The sequence below is a fragment of the Pristis pectinata genome, chromosome 11, assembly GCF_009764475.1.
Source record: "Pristis pectinata isolate sPriPec2 chromosome 11, sPriPec2.1.pri, whole genome shotgun sequence".
Lineage (NCBI taxonomy): Eukaryota > Metazoa > Chordata > Chondrichthyes > Rhinopristiformes > Pristidae > Pristis > Pristis pectinata.
In genome coordinates, this window is record NC_067415.1 from 60,600,895 (window position 1) to 60,617,095 (window position 16,201).

At 42.3% G+C, this 16,201-nt stretch overlaps 1 protein-coding gene across 1 annotated transcript in view; it reads left to right on the top strand.

Moving 5' to 3' along the window:
• myo16 (myosin XVI) overlaps positions 1-16,201 on the top strand; it is a 438,207-nt gene that overhangs the window by 255,046 nt on the left and 166,960 nt on the right. The window contains exons 13-14 of the mRNA XM_052025545.1: positions 606-711; positions 15,554-15,671. Coding sequence (XP_051881505.1) covers positions 606-711; positions 15,554-15,671 — 224 coding nt within the window. The remainder of the gene's footprint in view (positions 1-605; positions 712-15,553; positions 15,672-16,201) is intronic.

Sequence of the window (16,201 nt, forward strand, 5' to 3'; positions counted from 1 at the left end):
AGGCTGAGGGGAGACCTGATAGAAGTGTAGAAACTTATGAGAAGCATAGACAGAATAGACAGCCGGTATCTTTCTCCCCAGGGTCAAAATGTCTAATACTAGAGGGCATGCATTTAAGATGAGAGGGGGCAAGTTCAAAAGAGACGCGTAGGGCTTGTTTTTTTACACAGAGAGTGGTGGGTGCCTGGAATGCACTGCTGGGAATGTTGGTGGAGGCAGATATGAGAGAGGTGATTCAGGGGCTCTAAGATAGGCACATGAATATGCAGAGAATGAAGGATATATGGACCATGTGCAGGCAGAAGGGATTAGTTTAATTAGGTGCCATTATGAACCTAATGAACAAATTGCAGCTGTGAAATCCAGGTTTTGAACCACATATCCTGGGCCAGCTAGTAAGCAGGAGCTGGGATTGTGAAGGAGGCATCTGAAAAGCTGGTTAAATTCACAAGTATAATCATAAGCCACTGAATATGGAACATTTTTGACAAGCTCCCACATTATCCGCATTAAATGAGTGTCACTTCAACTTGATGGTTTTTTTTTCTGCTTCTCTTGCTGAGCTATTTAAGAGGCCTTAAGCCTTGATGTGTTATCTTTTACAGTGGTGAGAGTGGATCAGGGAAGACGGAAGTCTGCAAACATATTGTAAAGTATCTGGCACGCAGAGCTGTGGCAACTGAGTGTACTCTTGAAGCAAAATTTAACCATGTAAGTAACAAAGTACCCCTAGTAACATGGTGAAAATTCAGCATTTGTTGTCTTCCACTTAACACAGTTGAACATAAATCTTCAATCCTACCAATTGTCAGATACCAGCCCTACCAATGGGTGTCAATTAATCTTGTGGGATTTAATGAGCATACTTTCAGTTCTCTAGGTATCCAGCCTTCCCAATTAGTCTATACAAAGTGCATTTTGTGAGTCATTGGATCTGTAAATGTGGTCTCATAATTGACTGCACAGGGTCTTTCAAGCTTTTACTTTATGTCTTACATTATTTAAATCTTGCATGTTGTATCCTAGTATGCAGTTGAAAGGAATGGAAAGCATCAATACTACTCTGGGAAAGATTGGACTCAGTGTTGACCGCAGTGAATGAACTCTCTCCTTGATTGAGTGGTCTCCACGAGGTCAGCTCCTGGACAAAACCAGAGATAGTTTGAGGCCTGGCCTCATTAATGCTGAAACACAAGAGACTGGAAATCTTGAGCAACACACAAAGGAGTGTCCCGCCCCAAAACTGCACCTGTCCATTTCCCTCCATAGATGCTGCCTGACCCGCTGAGTTCCTCCAGCTCCTTTGTGTGTTGGTCATTAATGTTGAGTTGACAGTCTCCAGATTGCCACAAGATCAGAGAACCCTACTAATTTCTGGATTAGAGAATGTACAGCTCTTTGTAGGTTAAAGAGGGGGGAGGGTGAACCAGAGGCTGAGCAAGAGTTGCCAACGATCATTGCATCCTCTTTAGCTGAACCACATGCTGATACCTGTCAGAGTTAACCTTGCACATGCTCCATCTCGTTCATTGCAAATAGACAGCTGGAGTCCTGTGTTCTTCACTGGCCCTAATTCTTATTTTAACTGGGCCTGCAGCCTGATTCTAGATTGCTATGGTCTTCCAGCTATAAGACAGTGAAGATTTCACTATGGCCAAAGTACAGCTTCAGTAGGAAGCGACTTCAGGTACCATATTTTAGAACAGGAAGCTTGAATGCAAAGGGATTAGCTAAGGATTATGGCTGTTGCATGTTATTCCCAATATTATAACTCCTCCATAGCATGGTATTTCTGACAATGGGGTCAGGGATAGTCGGATACAGTGAGCCCTTGGTTATTGATTGCAATTGGAACTGTATTGATGAAACATTGGCGAGGTGGCGCTGAAAGGAATCACCTTGAGGATGAAATGTTAACCATGTTTAGAAAGGCACAGAAGAAGTTACAATGTTTTAGCATGTTAGTTGCTGCTGTGATTGCAACAAAGTAGCATTTAATCAAAATGCAAACATGAATTATTCTTAACACGTTGAAATTATTTGTTGTTATTGCTTATTGCTGTCAGTTAGGGTTACATACTTCTCCATTCCTATATATTTCCAAAGCTACATAAAAGCAACTACTTTTTTTTGCAGCAATTAATTGCATTTTAAATGAAAACTGGAGATAAGCTACACAACTGGTGTGCATGTCAGGGAATGTAACTGCTCAACTGTTTAAAAAAATGCAAACAAAAATCTTGGGAGATAAATTATTCTTCATTCATTAGTGCTAAAAGTGCAATCTAGTAGTATCTGTGTGCTGTGCTGTGTTCTGCTTCTGAAATTTGGTTCCATGGTATGCTACATGTTGCATGTTTAATTCTACTGACTGAGAATGAATTCCTAAGTACATCCCTGTGTTACTTCAGCTGTAGCTTTCATTTATCAAAGAGGAAATTTAACGTTTCTGGCAAAGGTAGTAAATTGCAATAAGGCAGATTAGTCTCTTTCTGTGTTGTGTTTTAATTATTGTGCATTCTTAGGAAATGGGTGTCTCCAGGATGATTGGTATATATTGCAAAGTTCTATTCTTCCTGAGGGTGTAGGTAGTTCATGTGGTATTTATCGGTGTATTAAAAATGTGTACCTGAAAGCGTGTTACCTTAGGGGTCCACAGGACTTACAAGTCCGTCCCTTGCTTTTCACCATATATTTCGCAATATAGAAAGCATGATAAAGAAGTTTGTAAATGATAGAAAAAATTTATGTGGTTGACAGTGAGAAGGAAAGCTTTGGACTACAGGAAGATATAGATGGTCTGGTCAGTTGGGCAGACAAGTAATAAAATAGAATTTAATCCACTGAAGTGTGGACTAATGCATTTGGGAAGATACAACAAGGCATGGGAATATACAATGAATCGCATTTATTGAGTGGCATGGAGGAAAGAAAGAACATTGGAATTTATAACCACAGAATTTTAATGATAGCAGGACAGGTCAATTATGTGGATCAAAAAGAATAAAAGAAGCTTTCCTTTATTAACCAAGACACTTAAAATAAGAGTGAGGAGGTTAACGTCGTAAAATTAGTTAGGTCGCTGGATGAGTACTGTACACTGAAGGCTCAATCTGTCTCCAGGAGAAACATAATGAAGATGTAGGCGGTTATCTTTGCTATCAGTGCAAGCCCATTCAAGTCGCAGACTGTCCTTGTTCTTCTTCTGTTATTCAGCAAATATGCAATCATCCTTTCACTAAACTGATATTGCCATCTCCTGGCACATCAGCTACATTGCACTACAGCTTGAGTGCCATGTGTTAAGAAACACGTATTCAAATAGCACCTAACCATGTTTTTCATAAATGTTGTTAACCATTTTACACACAATTAATTACTTTAAAATAAAGTTTATTCTTGGCTGTTTCCTCTTCATTAGCTACAGTGGCCACTTCAGCATAGACATTATCAGCAACTCCAACTTGCCACTTTCTTGACACTGAAATGTCTTTCAACTGTCAAATTGCCTGTCTGATATCTATACTTAGTTAACGCTTGAACTGTTTCAGCTAACTGTGATGAAGACTAAACATTTCGTCTTCTTACCCAATAAAGCCTCAAAATATGGATTATACTCTCTAGCCATGCATCCTGTTCAACCTTACTGAGTCCTGTCCAACACCTACACTATTTGACTATTTATATTATACGTTACTGATTTGGAAAAGGGAACCAAACGTAATATTTCCAAGTTTGCTGAAGGTACAAAATTGGGTGAGATTGTGATTTGTGAAGAGGATTCAAAGAGGCTTCAGGGCGATTTACACAAGTTGAGTGAGTGGGCAAATAGATGGCAGATGCAGCATTGTGTTTAAAACTGTGAAAATATCTACTTTGGTACAATAAACAGTTAAGGCAGAGTATTATTTAAATGGTGATGGATTGGGAAATGTGCATGTACAAAGTAACTTATTGTCCACCAGTCACTGGAAGCAAATATGCAGGTGTAGCAGGCAGTTAAGAAGGCAAATGGTATGTTCACCTTTGTTGCAATAAGTTTTGAGTACAAGATCAAGGATGTCTTGATACAACTATATAGGACCTTGGTCAGATCACACCTGGAGTTATTGTATGCAGTTTTGGTCCATTTGCCTAACAAAGGCAAATTACCATAGAGGAAATGCTGTGAAGTTTGCTTGGATGGCAGCACTGTCGCCTAAGGAGAGATTGGTTTGGCTAGGCTTGTATCCATTAGAGTTCAGTAGAATGAGATGAAATCTCACAGACAGGGCTGGACAGACTGGATGTGGAGGACTGACTGGGGAGTGGGGGGTGAGGTTCAGAACGAGGGGTCACAATCTCAGGGTAGGTTATTTAGGACTGATATGAGGAGAAACCTCTTTGCTTGAAGTGTTAAACTGTGTACCACACGGAATATGCTTAAGAAATTAGGGCGGCATGACAGTGTAGTGGTTAGTGCAACGTTATTACAGTGCCAGCGATCAGGGTTCAATTCCCGCCACTATCTGTAAGGAGTTTGTACGTTTTCCCCATGTCTGCGTGGGTTTCCTCCAGGTGCTCCGGTTTCCAAAGACATCTGGGTTAGTGGGTTAACATGGGTGTAATTGGGCGGCGCGGCCTCATTGGGTCAGAAGGGCCTGTTACTGCGCTGTATAAATACAGTTTTTTAAAGTTTTTAATTGGTCGGTAATTTCTAGATACAAAAGGCATTGAGGAAAGGCATGGAGCAGGAGTGGGAATATGATAGTGAGATAAAGGATCAGCCATGGTGGTATTGACTGACAGAGAGTCTTGAAGGGTGGAGTGCCGTACCCTGCTCATATTGTCTGCAGTTCTACCTACAGATTTGGGGAGTCAATATGAGTAGGTATTCTTTTAGCATGTTCAGATACTGTCATGGATCACAATGCCAAGGCAGCTTCAGCTGTTGAGTTCATCAGGAATTCCATAAGAACACAGGGATCAAAGACATTTCACAACATTAAATAAACGATGATGACCATCATTGCCAATAATTATACAAATATATTTATAATCACTTAGAATAAGTACTACATATTAGAAGGCCCAGCCTCAGGCTGCATTATCTTGCCATGAGTGGCAGTAGTACACTCGTCCACGATTGGACTGAAAATTGTGATGACAAATCAATCACATTCAGAGAGGATAGCTGATTTATACGCCTCTGTGTCACCCTCTAATCAATAGATTGCTGGAGAGCAATGAATCCTGATCTCCATCCCTGCCCTGATCTCAGTCCCCTGACCCCAATCCTCTGCCACAAACCAATGACTGCAGCAGAGCACAAGAATTGAGACTTCATGTTGCAACTGTACAGGACATTGGTGAGACTGCACTTGGAAAACTGTATGTAGTTCCAGTCAACATATGATAGGAAGGATGTGATTAAGCTAGAGAGGATATCACAAAGATGTTATCGGGACTGGCAGGTCTGAGTTATAAGGAGAGACTGGTGCAGTACACCAGATAGGCTGGGACTGTTTTCCCTGGAGTGAAGGAAGCTGAGGGGTGACCTTATAGAAGTATATAAAATCATGAGGGGCATGATGTGGATGGTCACAGTCTTTTTCCCGGAGTAGGGGAATCTAAAAGTAGAGGACATAGAGTTAAGGGGAAAGGTTTAAAGAGAACCTGTATGATAAGTTTTTCCTTGTGAGTATATGGAATGAGCTGTCAGAGATGGTGGTACTGGTGGGTACAATTACAATGTTTAAAACATTTGGACAGGTTCATGGATAGGAAAAGTTTAGAGGGATATGGGCCAAATGCAGGCAAATGGGTGTAGATCAGGAAAGCACCTTGGTTGGCATGAACGAGTTGGGCCAAAGGACCTGTTTCTGCGCTATATAACTCTATGACTCTATATCCATAACCCTGGCTGCAGTCTAACAGTCAAACTGATCTTCAGGCCCAAATTGCCAAACCCCACACTATTACCTTACTCCACTAAATTTATAACAAATGTGGTGTGGGCATTTGCCTCTAAAACCCTTTCAGACAATGTTCTAGACAACTCTGAACACCGGAGAGGTGGAGAAGTATATCCCCATCTCCTTACTAATCCTTCCAAAAATTCCCCTGGTTTTTGAACCCTCTGATTAGAGAAATAGGTACTTACTGTTTGCTCCGACCAGGCTTTTCATAATTTTATACTTCTCAAAATATTCTCCCCTCTGCTTCCTTGTTCCAGTGAAAACAAAGGCAACCGATCTAATCTTTCCTCATGGCTGCAATTTTCCTTTCCTCGCAGCATCCTTGTGAACCTCCCTTGCTCCTTTTCCAGTACAACCACATCTTCCCTGTAATATGGCAATCAGAACTGTACAGAATACCCAAGCTATGAACTAACTGGTGTTGCATAGAGTTATAGCTTAACCTTCGTGCTCTTGTACTTTATGTCTGTGTTAATAAAGGGAAGTACCACATTTCTTTTGATCCTTAGTGACCGTAATGGATCTGTGCACATTCACTTCTAAGTCCTTCCAGTCCTCTCAATGTCCTCCCTTTAATGCACATACCTTTTCCTTGTTGCATTTCCCCAAATGTGGTTCTTGTAGTCAGATGGGTTCCATCCCAACTGACCAGACCCCATTTATAACTTTCTGCAGCCAAAAACTTTCCACCTCACTGTGAACCATGCAACAAACATCTTCACCACTTGCAAAACTCTTTATCATGCCCCATACACCTGAGTCTAAATCAAACACATCTGTGTGGAACCCCTCTGTAAACAACCTTCCACTCATAAAAACATCCATTAACCATTCCCTTTGCTTCCTAATACTGAACCAATTTCAGCTCCAATTTGCCATTCTGTTTTGGGTCCCATATCTTTTATTTGTTTTCCATGGGGATCTTACCAAAAGCCTTGGTAAAGTCCCTGTAGATACAAACACGCTGCCATCATCAATCCTCTGACAAAAACACTCCAACTGACTCAACCTTGGGCATCAATCCTTAAGGGCATCTCTCCCTCTCTTCCAAACACCCAATCCTGGCTTTGGAGGACGACACAATTTCAATTGTGAAAAAGTGCAACTTTACAGCTGAAATAGTCATTCATTCATTACTGAAACAACTATTTAAATTTCTTACTTCATTATCTTGACATTAATATTAACTCAACAAGCCTAGTTGAATCACTCCTAACTTTCCATAAGTTTTGCCTTTAAGAACTAACATACAGTTTTGTGGGCTGAATTATTCTTTGAATAATGTTTTTTTTCTAATAACTGACATTAACTCACTTAAAATCTAAAGTTAATATGAGGAATTTAAGCAGTTCAACTCAGTGGGCTGGAAGATTCCTTCACTTCATGCAGATACTTTTTTCAGGCTCTTCTGGAGTGCTGCAGTGAAGAGCAAGTACCATACAATTCCCCTGCATGGACTTTCAAATCCCATCACAGTCCTACATATGATGGAGGGCATAGGTCGTCGCTCTGATAAAAATTCATTGACTGGAAATGTTAACTCAGTTTCTCTCTTCACAGATGCTGAATATTTCCAGCATTTTCTGTTTCATAAAGTGACTTACATTTTGAATTGCATTTTCTGCTGGCTTTCCAGCATTTTACAGATAAGGTGAATGACCAATGGATCTTCAATGATTGTTTTAGTTGATGTTATCCAGCACAGCAGAAGTTCCTGCTTTTCTTCAAATGGTGTTCTAGGGCCTTGGATTAATGGAGTAAATTTAAATAAAACCCTTGTTTCTTCACAATTAGCCAGTGCCACCTGAGAAAATGCACAGGCACTGCCTAAGATTTTCTGTTCAGTGAAATTAAAGGGCAGAAAGTGGCGTGCTCTTCTGATTCACATTGACTTCATGCAAGCCATATAGTATGGAATCCAATAAAATGTGCCGACCTGTGACTCTCTGGCACTCCATCAATAACAATAGCAGATGATTTTTCCACATTCTCACATCTATTCTTATCTTATCTTATAAATCCTTTGATTCCATCATGAATCTAAAATTAATAGCGCACTTCATCCTTTCAGTATGTAGCCTTAATTAATAGACAAAAATTACTCAGCTCAATTTTAGAGCGCTTCACGTCAAGAGCATAAAACATATGCCTCTGTCAAGTAGCCTCTCATCCTCCGTTGCTCCAAAGAGAAAAGCTCTAACTTGCTCAACCTCTCCACATAAGACATGCTCTCCAACCCAGGTAGCATCCCTGTAAATCTCCTCTGCACTCTCTCCAAAGCTTCCACATCCCTCCTATAATGTGGTGACCAGAAATGAACACAATATTCCAAGTGTGGTCTAACCAGGGTCTTATAGAGCTGCAACATTACCTCTCGGCTCTTGAACTCAATCCCCCGGCATATGAAGGCCAGCACACCATACACCTTCTTAACCATTCTATTAACTTGTGAAGAAACTTTAAGGGATCTATGTACTTGGACCCCGAGGTCTCTCTGTTCCTCCATACTGCTAAGAATCCTGCCATTAACCATGTACTCTGCCTTCAAGTTCGTTCTTCCAAAGTGTATCACTTCACACTTCTCCGGATTGAACTCCGTCTGCCACTTCTCTGCCCAGCTCTGCATCTTGTCTAAATCCTGTTGCAACCTACGACAACCACCTTCACTATTTGCTACACCACCAACCTTCGTGTCATCTGCAAACTTACTAACCCATCCCTCCACTTCCTCATCCAAATCATCTATAAAAATCACAAAGAGCAGGGGTCCCAGAACGGATCCCTGTGGAACACCGCTAGTCACTGACCTCAGGTCAAATACTCCCCTTCTACAACCACCCTCTGCCTTCTGTGGGCAAGCTAATTTCGAATCCACACAGCCAATTTTCCATGGATCCCATACCTCATGACTTTCCAAATGAGCCTACTGTGGGGAACCTTGTCAAATGCCTTGCTGAAATCCATATATACCACATCCACCAACTACCTTCATCAATTGTCATGTCACTTCCTCAAAAAACTCTATTAAGCTCATGAGGCACTACCTGGCCTTCATAAAGCCATGTTGACTATCCCCAATAAGACTATGCATCTCCAAATGCTCATAAATCCTGTCCCTAAGTATCCCCTCCAATAGTTTTCCCACCACTGACGTAAGACTCACTGGTCTATAATTGTTGGGATTATCCCTTTTACCTTTCTTGAACAATTGAACAATGTTTTCCACCCTCCAATCCTCCGATACCACTCCTGTGGCCAAGGAGGATTCAAAGATCATTGTTAACGCTCCAGCAATCACTTCCTTCATTTCCCACAGTAACCTGTGTGTAGATCCTGTCTGACCCCGGGAACTTATCTATCCTAACGCTTTTTAGTAGCTCCAACACTGCTTCTTTCTTAACCTCAACATGCTCAAACTCATTTGCCTGTTCTACACTAACCTCACATTCATCTAAGTCCGTCTCCCTGGTGAACACTGAAGCAAAATATTCATTTAGGACCTCCCCTACCTCCTTCACCTCCAGACACATTTTCCCCCTCATTCCTGTGAGGTCCTACCCTCACCCTGGTCATGCCCCCTTTCTAACTCTCCTAAGTCTCTTCTTAAGCTCCTTCCTGGCTACCTTATAACTTTCAAGAGCTCTATCTGAGTTTTGCTTCCTAAACCTTAAATATGCTTCTTCTTCCTCTTAACTAAACCTTCCACCTCTCTTGTTAACTATGGTTTCTTCACCCTGCCATCCTTTCCTTGTCTCAGTGGGACAAACCTATCCAGGACCAAATGCAAGTGGTCCCTAAACAATCTTTATGCTCCCAAGTTTATGCTCCCAAGTTCTTGCCTAATACCATTGTAATTTGCCCTCCCCCATTTCCCATAATGTCTCCTCCCATCTTTGTCCATGGCTATGCTAAAGGTCAGGGAGTTGTGGTCACTATCCCCGAAATGCTCACCCACCGAGAGGTCTTTCACCTGACCAGGGTCATTGCCTAATACCAGATCCAGCATGGCCTCTCCTTTAGTCAACCTGTCTACATATTGTGTCAGGAATGCTTCCTGTACACACCTGACAAATTCTGCCCCATCTAAACCTTTTGCACGAAAGAGGTGCCAATTAATATTAGGAAAGTTGAAGTCACCCATGACAACAACCCTGTTATTTTTCACCTTTCCAAAATCTGCCTACTTATCTGCTCCTCAGTGTCCCAGTGGCTATTTGGGGGCCTATAGAATACTCCCAGTAGGGTGATCGCTCCCTTCCTGTTTCTGACTTACACCCGTGCTTCCTCAATAGACGATCCTTCTATGACAGTGTGCAGTGAAGATGGAAAGAAGGACAGGCAGGTGAAAAGACAGGATAATTTGCTGAACAATAGAAATGCAGCAAAATCGGCAACAGATACTGGTCTAAATGTATTATATTTAAACACACATAGCATTAGAAATAAGGTGGATGACCTAGTGGCACAGTTACAGATAAAAAAATATGACATTGTGGCAATCACCGAGTCATGGCTTAAGGAAGGCTGTGAGTGGGAACTAAGTGTCCAGGGGTACACAGTGTATAGGAAAGATAGGCAGGTAGGCAGAGGGAGCGGTGTGGCCCTGATGGTTTGTAATGATATAGAATCAATAGAGAGAAGGGACATAGGGTCAGAAGAAGGGAAATCCTTATGGGTGAAGCTAAGAAATGGCAAGGGTAAAAGGAAAATAGTAGCAGTTATAGGCCCCCTAACAGCAGCTGGGATGTAATATAGCCTGTCTACATATTGGAGATAGTAATATAGCCTGTCTACATACAGCCGGGATATAATATAGACCCTCTAACAGCAGCCGGGATGTGGACTATAAGTTACAGCTAGAAATAGAAAAAGCGTGTCAGAGTGACAACGTCAAGATAATTATGGGGGATTTTAACATGAAGATGGATTGGGAAAGCCAGGAAGGCAGTGGATCTCAGGAGATTGAGTTTGTGGAGTGTCTACTGGATGGCTTTTTGGAGCAACTTGTTGATGAGCCCACCAGAGGATAGGCTGTTTTGGATTGCGTGCTGTGTAACGAACCGGAGGTGGTGAGGGAACTAAAGGTAAAGGAACCATTCGGAACCAGCGATCACAATATGATTGAGTTCAGTTTCAAATTTGAAAAGGAGAAGCTGATATCAGATGTGTCAATATTTCAAGTGGAACAAAGGAAATTACAGTGGCATGAGAGAGGAACTGGCCCAAATTGATTGGAAAAGTAAACTAGTTGGAGGGACGGCAGAGCAGAAATGGATGCAATTTCTACAAGAAATAAGGAACATGCAGGATAGATATATTCCAAGAAAAAAAGGTTATGAATGGAAAAATGGCACAAATGTGGATAACAAGAGAGGTGCAGGCTAAAATAAAAGCAAAAGGGAGGGCATACAAGGAAGCAAAAATTAGTGGGAAAAAAGAAGACTGGGAAACTTTTAAAACATTACAGAAAGAAACTAAGAAGGTCATTAGGAAAGAAAAGATGAATTATGAAAGGAAGTTGGCAGATCACATTCAAAAGATACTAAGTTTTTTTTAAATATATGAAGAGTAAAAGAGAGACACAGGTTGATATAGGACCAATTGAAAACAGTGCGGGAGAGATTATAATGGATACCAAAGAGATGGCAGAGGAACTGAATGAGTATTTTGCATCAGTCTTCACTGTGGAGGACACTGTGGACCACATAATCAGGGGTCTCAGGGGATAGAAATAAATTCAGTTAAGATTACTAGAGAGAAGGTGCTCAGGAAGCTAAATGGACTTAAGACAGATAAGTCTCCCGGACCGGATGAGGTGCACCCCTGGGTTCTGAAGGAGGTGGCTTCAGAGATTGCGGAGGCATTGGTGATAACTTTCCAGGAATCAATAGACTCTGGCATGGTTCTGGAGGACTGGAAGATCACAAATGTAGTTCTGCTGTTTAAGAAGGGTGGGAGACAGCATAAAGGAAATTACAGACCTATTAGTCTGACATTGGTGGTGGGAAAGTTATTGGAATCGATACTCAAGGATGAGGTTATGGAATACCTAGAGGTGCAAGGCAAGATAGGCCCAAGCCAGCATGGTTTTGTGAAGGGAAGATCCTGCCTGACCAACCCTATTGGAGTTTTTTGAGGAAATCTCAGGTAGGGTGGATAAGGGAGAGGCTGTGGATGTTGTGTATTTAGACTTTCAAAAGGCCTTCGACAAGGTGCTGCACAAGAGGCTGATTAATAAGATGAGAGCTCGTGGAATTACAGGTAGGATCTTGGAATGGGTGGACCATTGGCTGGTAGGCAGAAAGCAAAGGGTGGGAATAAAGGGATCCTGTTCTGGTTGGCTGCTGGTTATTAGTGGTGTTCCACAGGGGTTGGTGTTGGGGCCACTCCTTTTTACTTTGTACATTAATGATTTGGATGATGGAGTAAATGGTTTTGTGGCTAAGTTCGCAGATGACACCAAGATAGGTGGAAGAGTAGGGAGTACTGAAGAAATAGCAAGGTTGCAGAAAGGCTTAGATAGTTTAGGAGAATGGGCAAAGAAATGGCAGATAAGATTCAACATCGAGAGATGTGCCATTGTACACTTTGGAAAAAGAAATAAATGGGCAGATTATTATCTAGATGGGGAGAAAATTCAAAGTACAGAAGTACAAAGGGACTTGGGGGTACTCGTGCAGGATATGCTAAAGGTTAACCACCAGCTCGGATTGGCAGTAAAGAAAGCAAATGCTCTGTTAGCATTCATTTCGAGAGGTATAGTGTATAAAAGTCAGGAAGTGTTGATGAGGTTCTACGGGGCACTGGTGAGGCCTCATTTGGAGTACTGTGCGCAGTTTTGGGCCCCGTATCTTAGGAAGGATGTACTGATGTTGGAGAAAGTTCAGAAAAGATTTATGAGGATGATTCCCAGAATGAAAGGGCTTACTTATGATGAGCATTTGTCAGCTCTTGGACTGTATTCATTGGAGTACAGAAGAATGAGAGGGGACCTCACAGAAACATTTAGAATGTTGAAAGGACTGGACAGAATAGATGTGGTTAAGCTATTTCTCCTGGTGGGTGAGTCCAGGACTAGAGGGCACAATCTTAGGATTAGAGGGTACCGGTTTAAAACAGAAATGAGGAGAAATTTCTTTAGCCAGAGGGTAGTGAAATTATGGAATTCTTTGCCACATACAGCTGTGGAGGCCCAATCATTGGGGGTATTTAAGGAGGAGATTGATAGGTATCTAATTAGTCAAGGTATCAAGGGATATGAGGATAAGGCTGGAAATTGGGGCTAGATGGGAATAGTATTAGTTTAGCTCATGGAGCAGACTCGATGGGCTGAATGGCCTACTTCTGCTCCTTGGTCTTGTGATCTTGTGATGATGTCCTCCCTTCCCACAGCTGTGATATTATCCCTGATTAACAATGTCAACCCCCAACCCCCCACCCTTCTACCCTCTTCCCTATCCCTTTTGAAATGCCTAAAGCCTGGAACCTCAAGCAGCCACTCCTGCCCTTTCAACAGCCAAGTCTCTGTAATGGCCACAATATCATAGTTCCATGTACTGATCCATGCTCAAAGTTCATACCCTTATTCTTAACACTTCTCGCATTAAGGTAAACGTATTTCAACCTATCTAACTGATTGCATTTATTCCCCATCCCCTGCCTATCCTTCCTCAGCTTCTCTGTAGACATCTACCTCTATACCAACTGATCCATCCTCTAATCTGACACTCCAGTTCCCATCCCTCTGCCAAGTTAGTTTAAACCCTCCCCAACACATCTAGCAAACCTGCCAGCAAGGACATTGATCCCTCTCCAGTTTAGGTGTAACCCGTCCCTTTGATCATACCTGTCCAAGAAGAGATCCCAATGATTCACAAATCTGAACCCCTGACCCCTGCACCAACTCTTCAGCCACTCATTAGTCTGCCGTATCTTTCCCTCCCTGGCACGTGGCACAGACAGCAATCCAGAGATCACTTCCCTTGAGGTCCTGATTTTTAAGTTCATTCCTTACAATTCTTGCTGTTCAGGACCTCATCGTTTATCTTACTTATGTCATTGGTGCCAATGTGCACCACGACTTCTGGCTGCTCACCCTCCCCCTTAAGAATACTGTGCACTTGATCTGAGACGTTCCTCACCCTGGGCACCTGGGAGGCAACATACCATTCAGGAGTCTAATTCTTGTCCACAGAGTCTCCTGTCTGTCCCTTAACCAATGAATCACCTATCACTTTCGCACTCCTCTTCCCCCCCCCCTTCCCTTCTGTGCCACAGAGACAGACTCTGTGCCAGAGACCTTGCTGCTGTGGCTCTCCACCAGTGGTTCATCCTCCCCAACAGCATCCAAAACGATATACTTGTTATCCAGGGAAACGGTCACAGGCGTATCCTGTACCAACTGCCTGTTCCTTTTCCCTCCCCTAACGGTCATCCAACTACCTACATCCCGCACCCTAGATGTAACTGCCTTCTGGTAACTCCTATCTATCATCTCCTCAGCTTCCAAATGATCCCAAGTTCATCCAGCTGCAGCTCCAGCTCCCTATCGCGGTCTGTAAGGAGATGCAGCTGGACGCACTTCCCGCAGGTGAAGTCATCAGGGACACTGGAGGTCTCCCTGATTTCCCACATCCTGCAGGAGGAGCACACTTCTGCACTGACTGCCATTCCCACTGTTCTATACAAAGAAAATCACAAATAACAATGAAAGAAAGAGAACCAACCAGAAGCTTCCGGTCAACTACTCTGCTTCTTCACGCCGAAGCCTCTTTAGCCAAAGCCTTAGCTCCCCACTCTAATACTGTCCACTCCAACAGTGGCCGCTCCGCTTGACCCTATCTTCTTTTTACTGGTTAATTAGCTAATCGACAGGCTTAGTTGTGTTTATGCTTTCTGTTAATGGAAACTGAAATTTGGAAAGAGATAAGATAGTTTTTAAGAAGTGATTTATTCTCACATATTGAAAAGAGTTTTGATATTGTTGTTTTAATAAGACAAAGAGCAGGCATAGAGAGTGTTCAGTCAGTTAGTACACCGTTTTATGCTGCAAACTGACGGGATCAGCATTCTATGGGAAATTCCCCTACCTTTGGTAGTGGACTCCTTTGGGCCAGATTTACCCTCAGATGGCAGGTGATGTGAATAGACGTAGAAGTCCCTCAATACAGGGGATATGATGCTGTCAGAAGTGGGTGCCTGGGACAGGAATAGTTCTAATTGGGGCCTTCTACAAGGTTACCTGCAAGATGACAATGCAGGGAAGAATCATGTTGTTACTTCAGTGTCAGGCTCCATGACAGCAGCTAAAGTAGGGATAAGGCTTTTAAAGTAATGCTGGAGCAACCTGTTAGCTTCCAGTGAAGGCCTGCTCCTGTATTCCAGGTCTGGGCTTTTATGTTGCTGGAATATCACAACGATTATGTCAGTCATGTGTCGCATGCCAATTCATATCACTGCTGAACTGCACTATAATTTCCCACAGAATCTGATCACAGTCAGTTTGCAGCATAAAACAGTGTACTGACTGATTGAATTTCCTGTCCCTAAAGTTTAGATGACTATTGTGGTAAAAGTGTTTGTGAACTTTCTTCCAGGTCAGCTGTGTGCTGGAATCCTTTGGCCATGCAAAAACCACATTGAACGTGTCGTCCAGCCGCTTTATTAAGTATCTAGAACTTCAGTTCAATGAAAACAAAAGGACTTTGACTGGAGGTAAAGCTTTTGATGAAACCTTTCAGGATTTTAAAAGTGATAGTCTGGACCATGGCTTCATCCAGCAGGAATGCATATCAGAAATTTGAGGAACATGTCCTCTAATTTCTCAGGGGTTAACATTTGTGGTTTCTCTCAGACGACTACTTATAAAAGGTGCAGCAACTTTTGGAGAAATGGAATGTTAACTTGCTAACAGTGAGTAAGATACACCACCATCAAACCCCACCTTGTTACCCCTGCCCCACCCACATAAATATCTGACGATTTTATGGGCTGCTCTTTTCATGTTTCCAGTAGCTGTTGGTACAAAGACTCGGGTTCAAGATCTTGGGAAGAGATAAAGAAGGAATGTGAAGAAAACATTCTTTTATGCATTGAACAATAATGATCTGGAATTTGCTGCCCGTGAGGGTGGAGGAAACAAGGGCAATCAATGACTTCAAAAGGAAATTTGATAGAAGCATGAGTGGAAAAAAAACTTACAAGGCTACAGGAATTGAGTGAGGGATGATTGTTTTGTTGTGCAG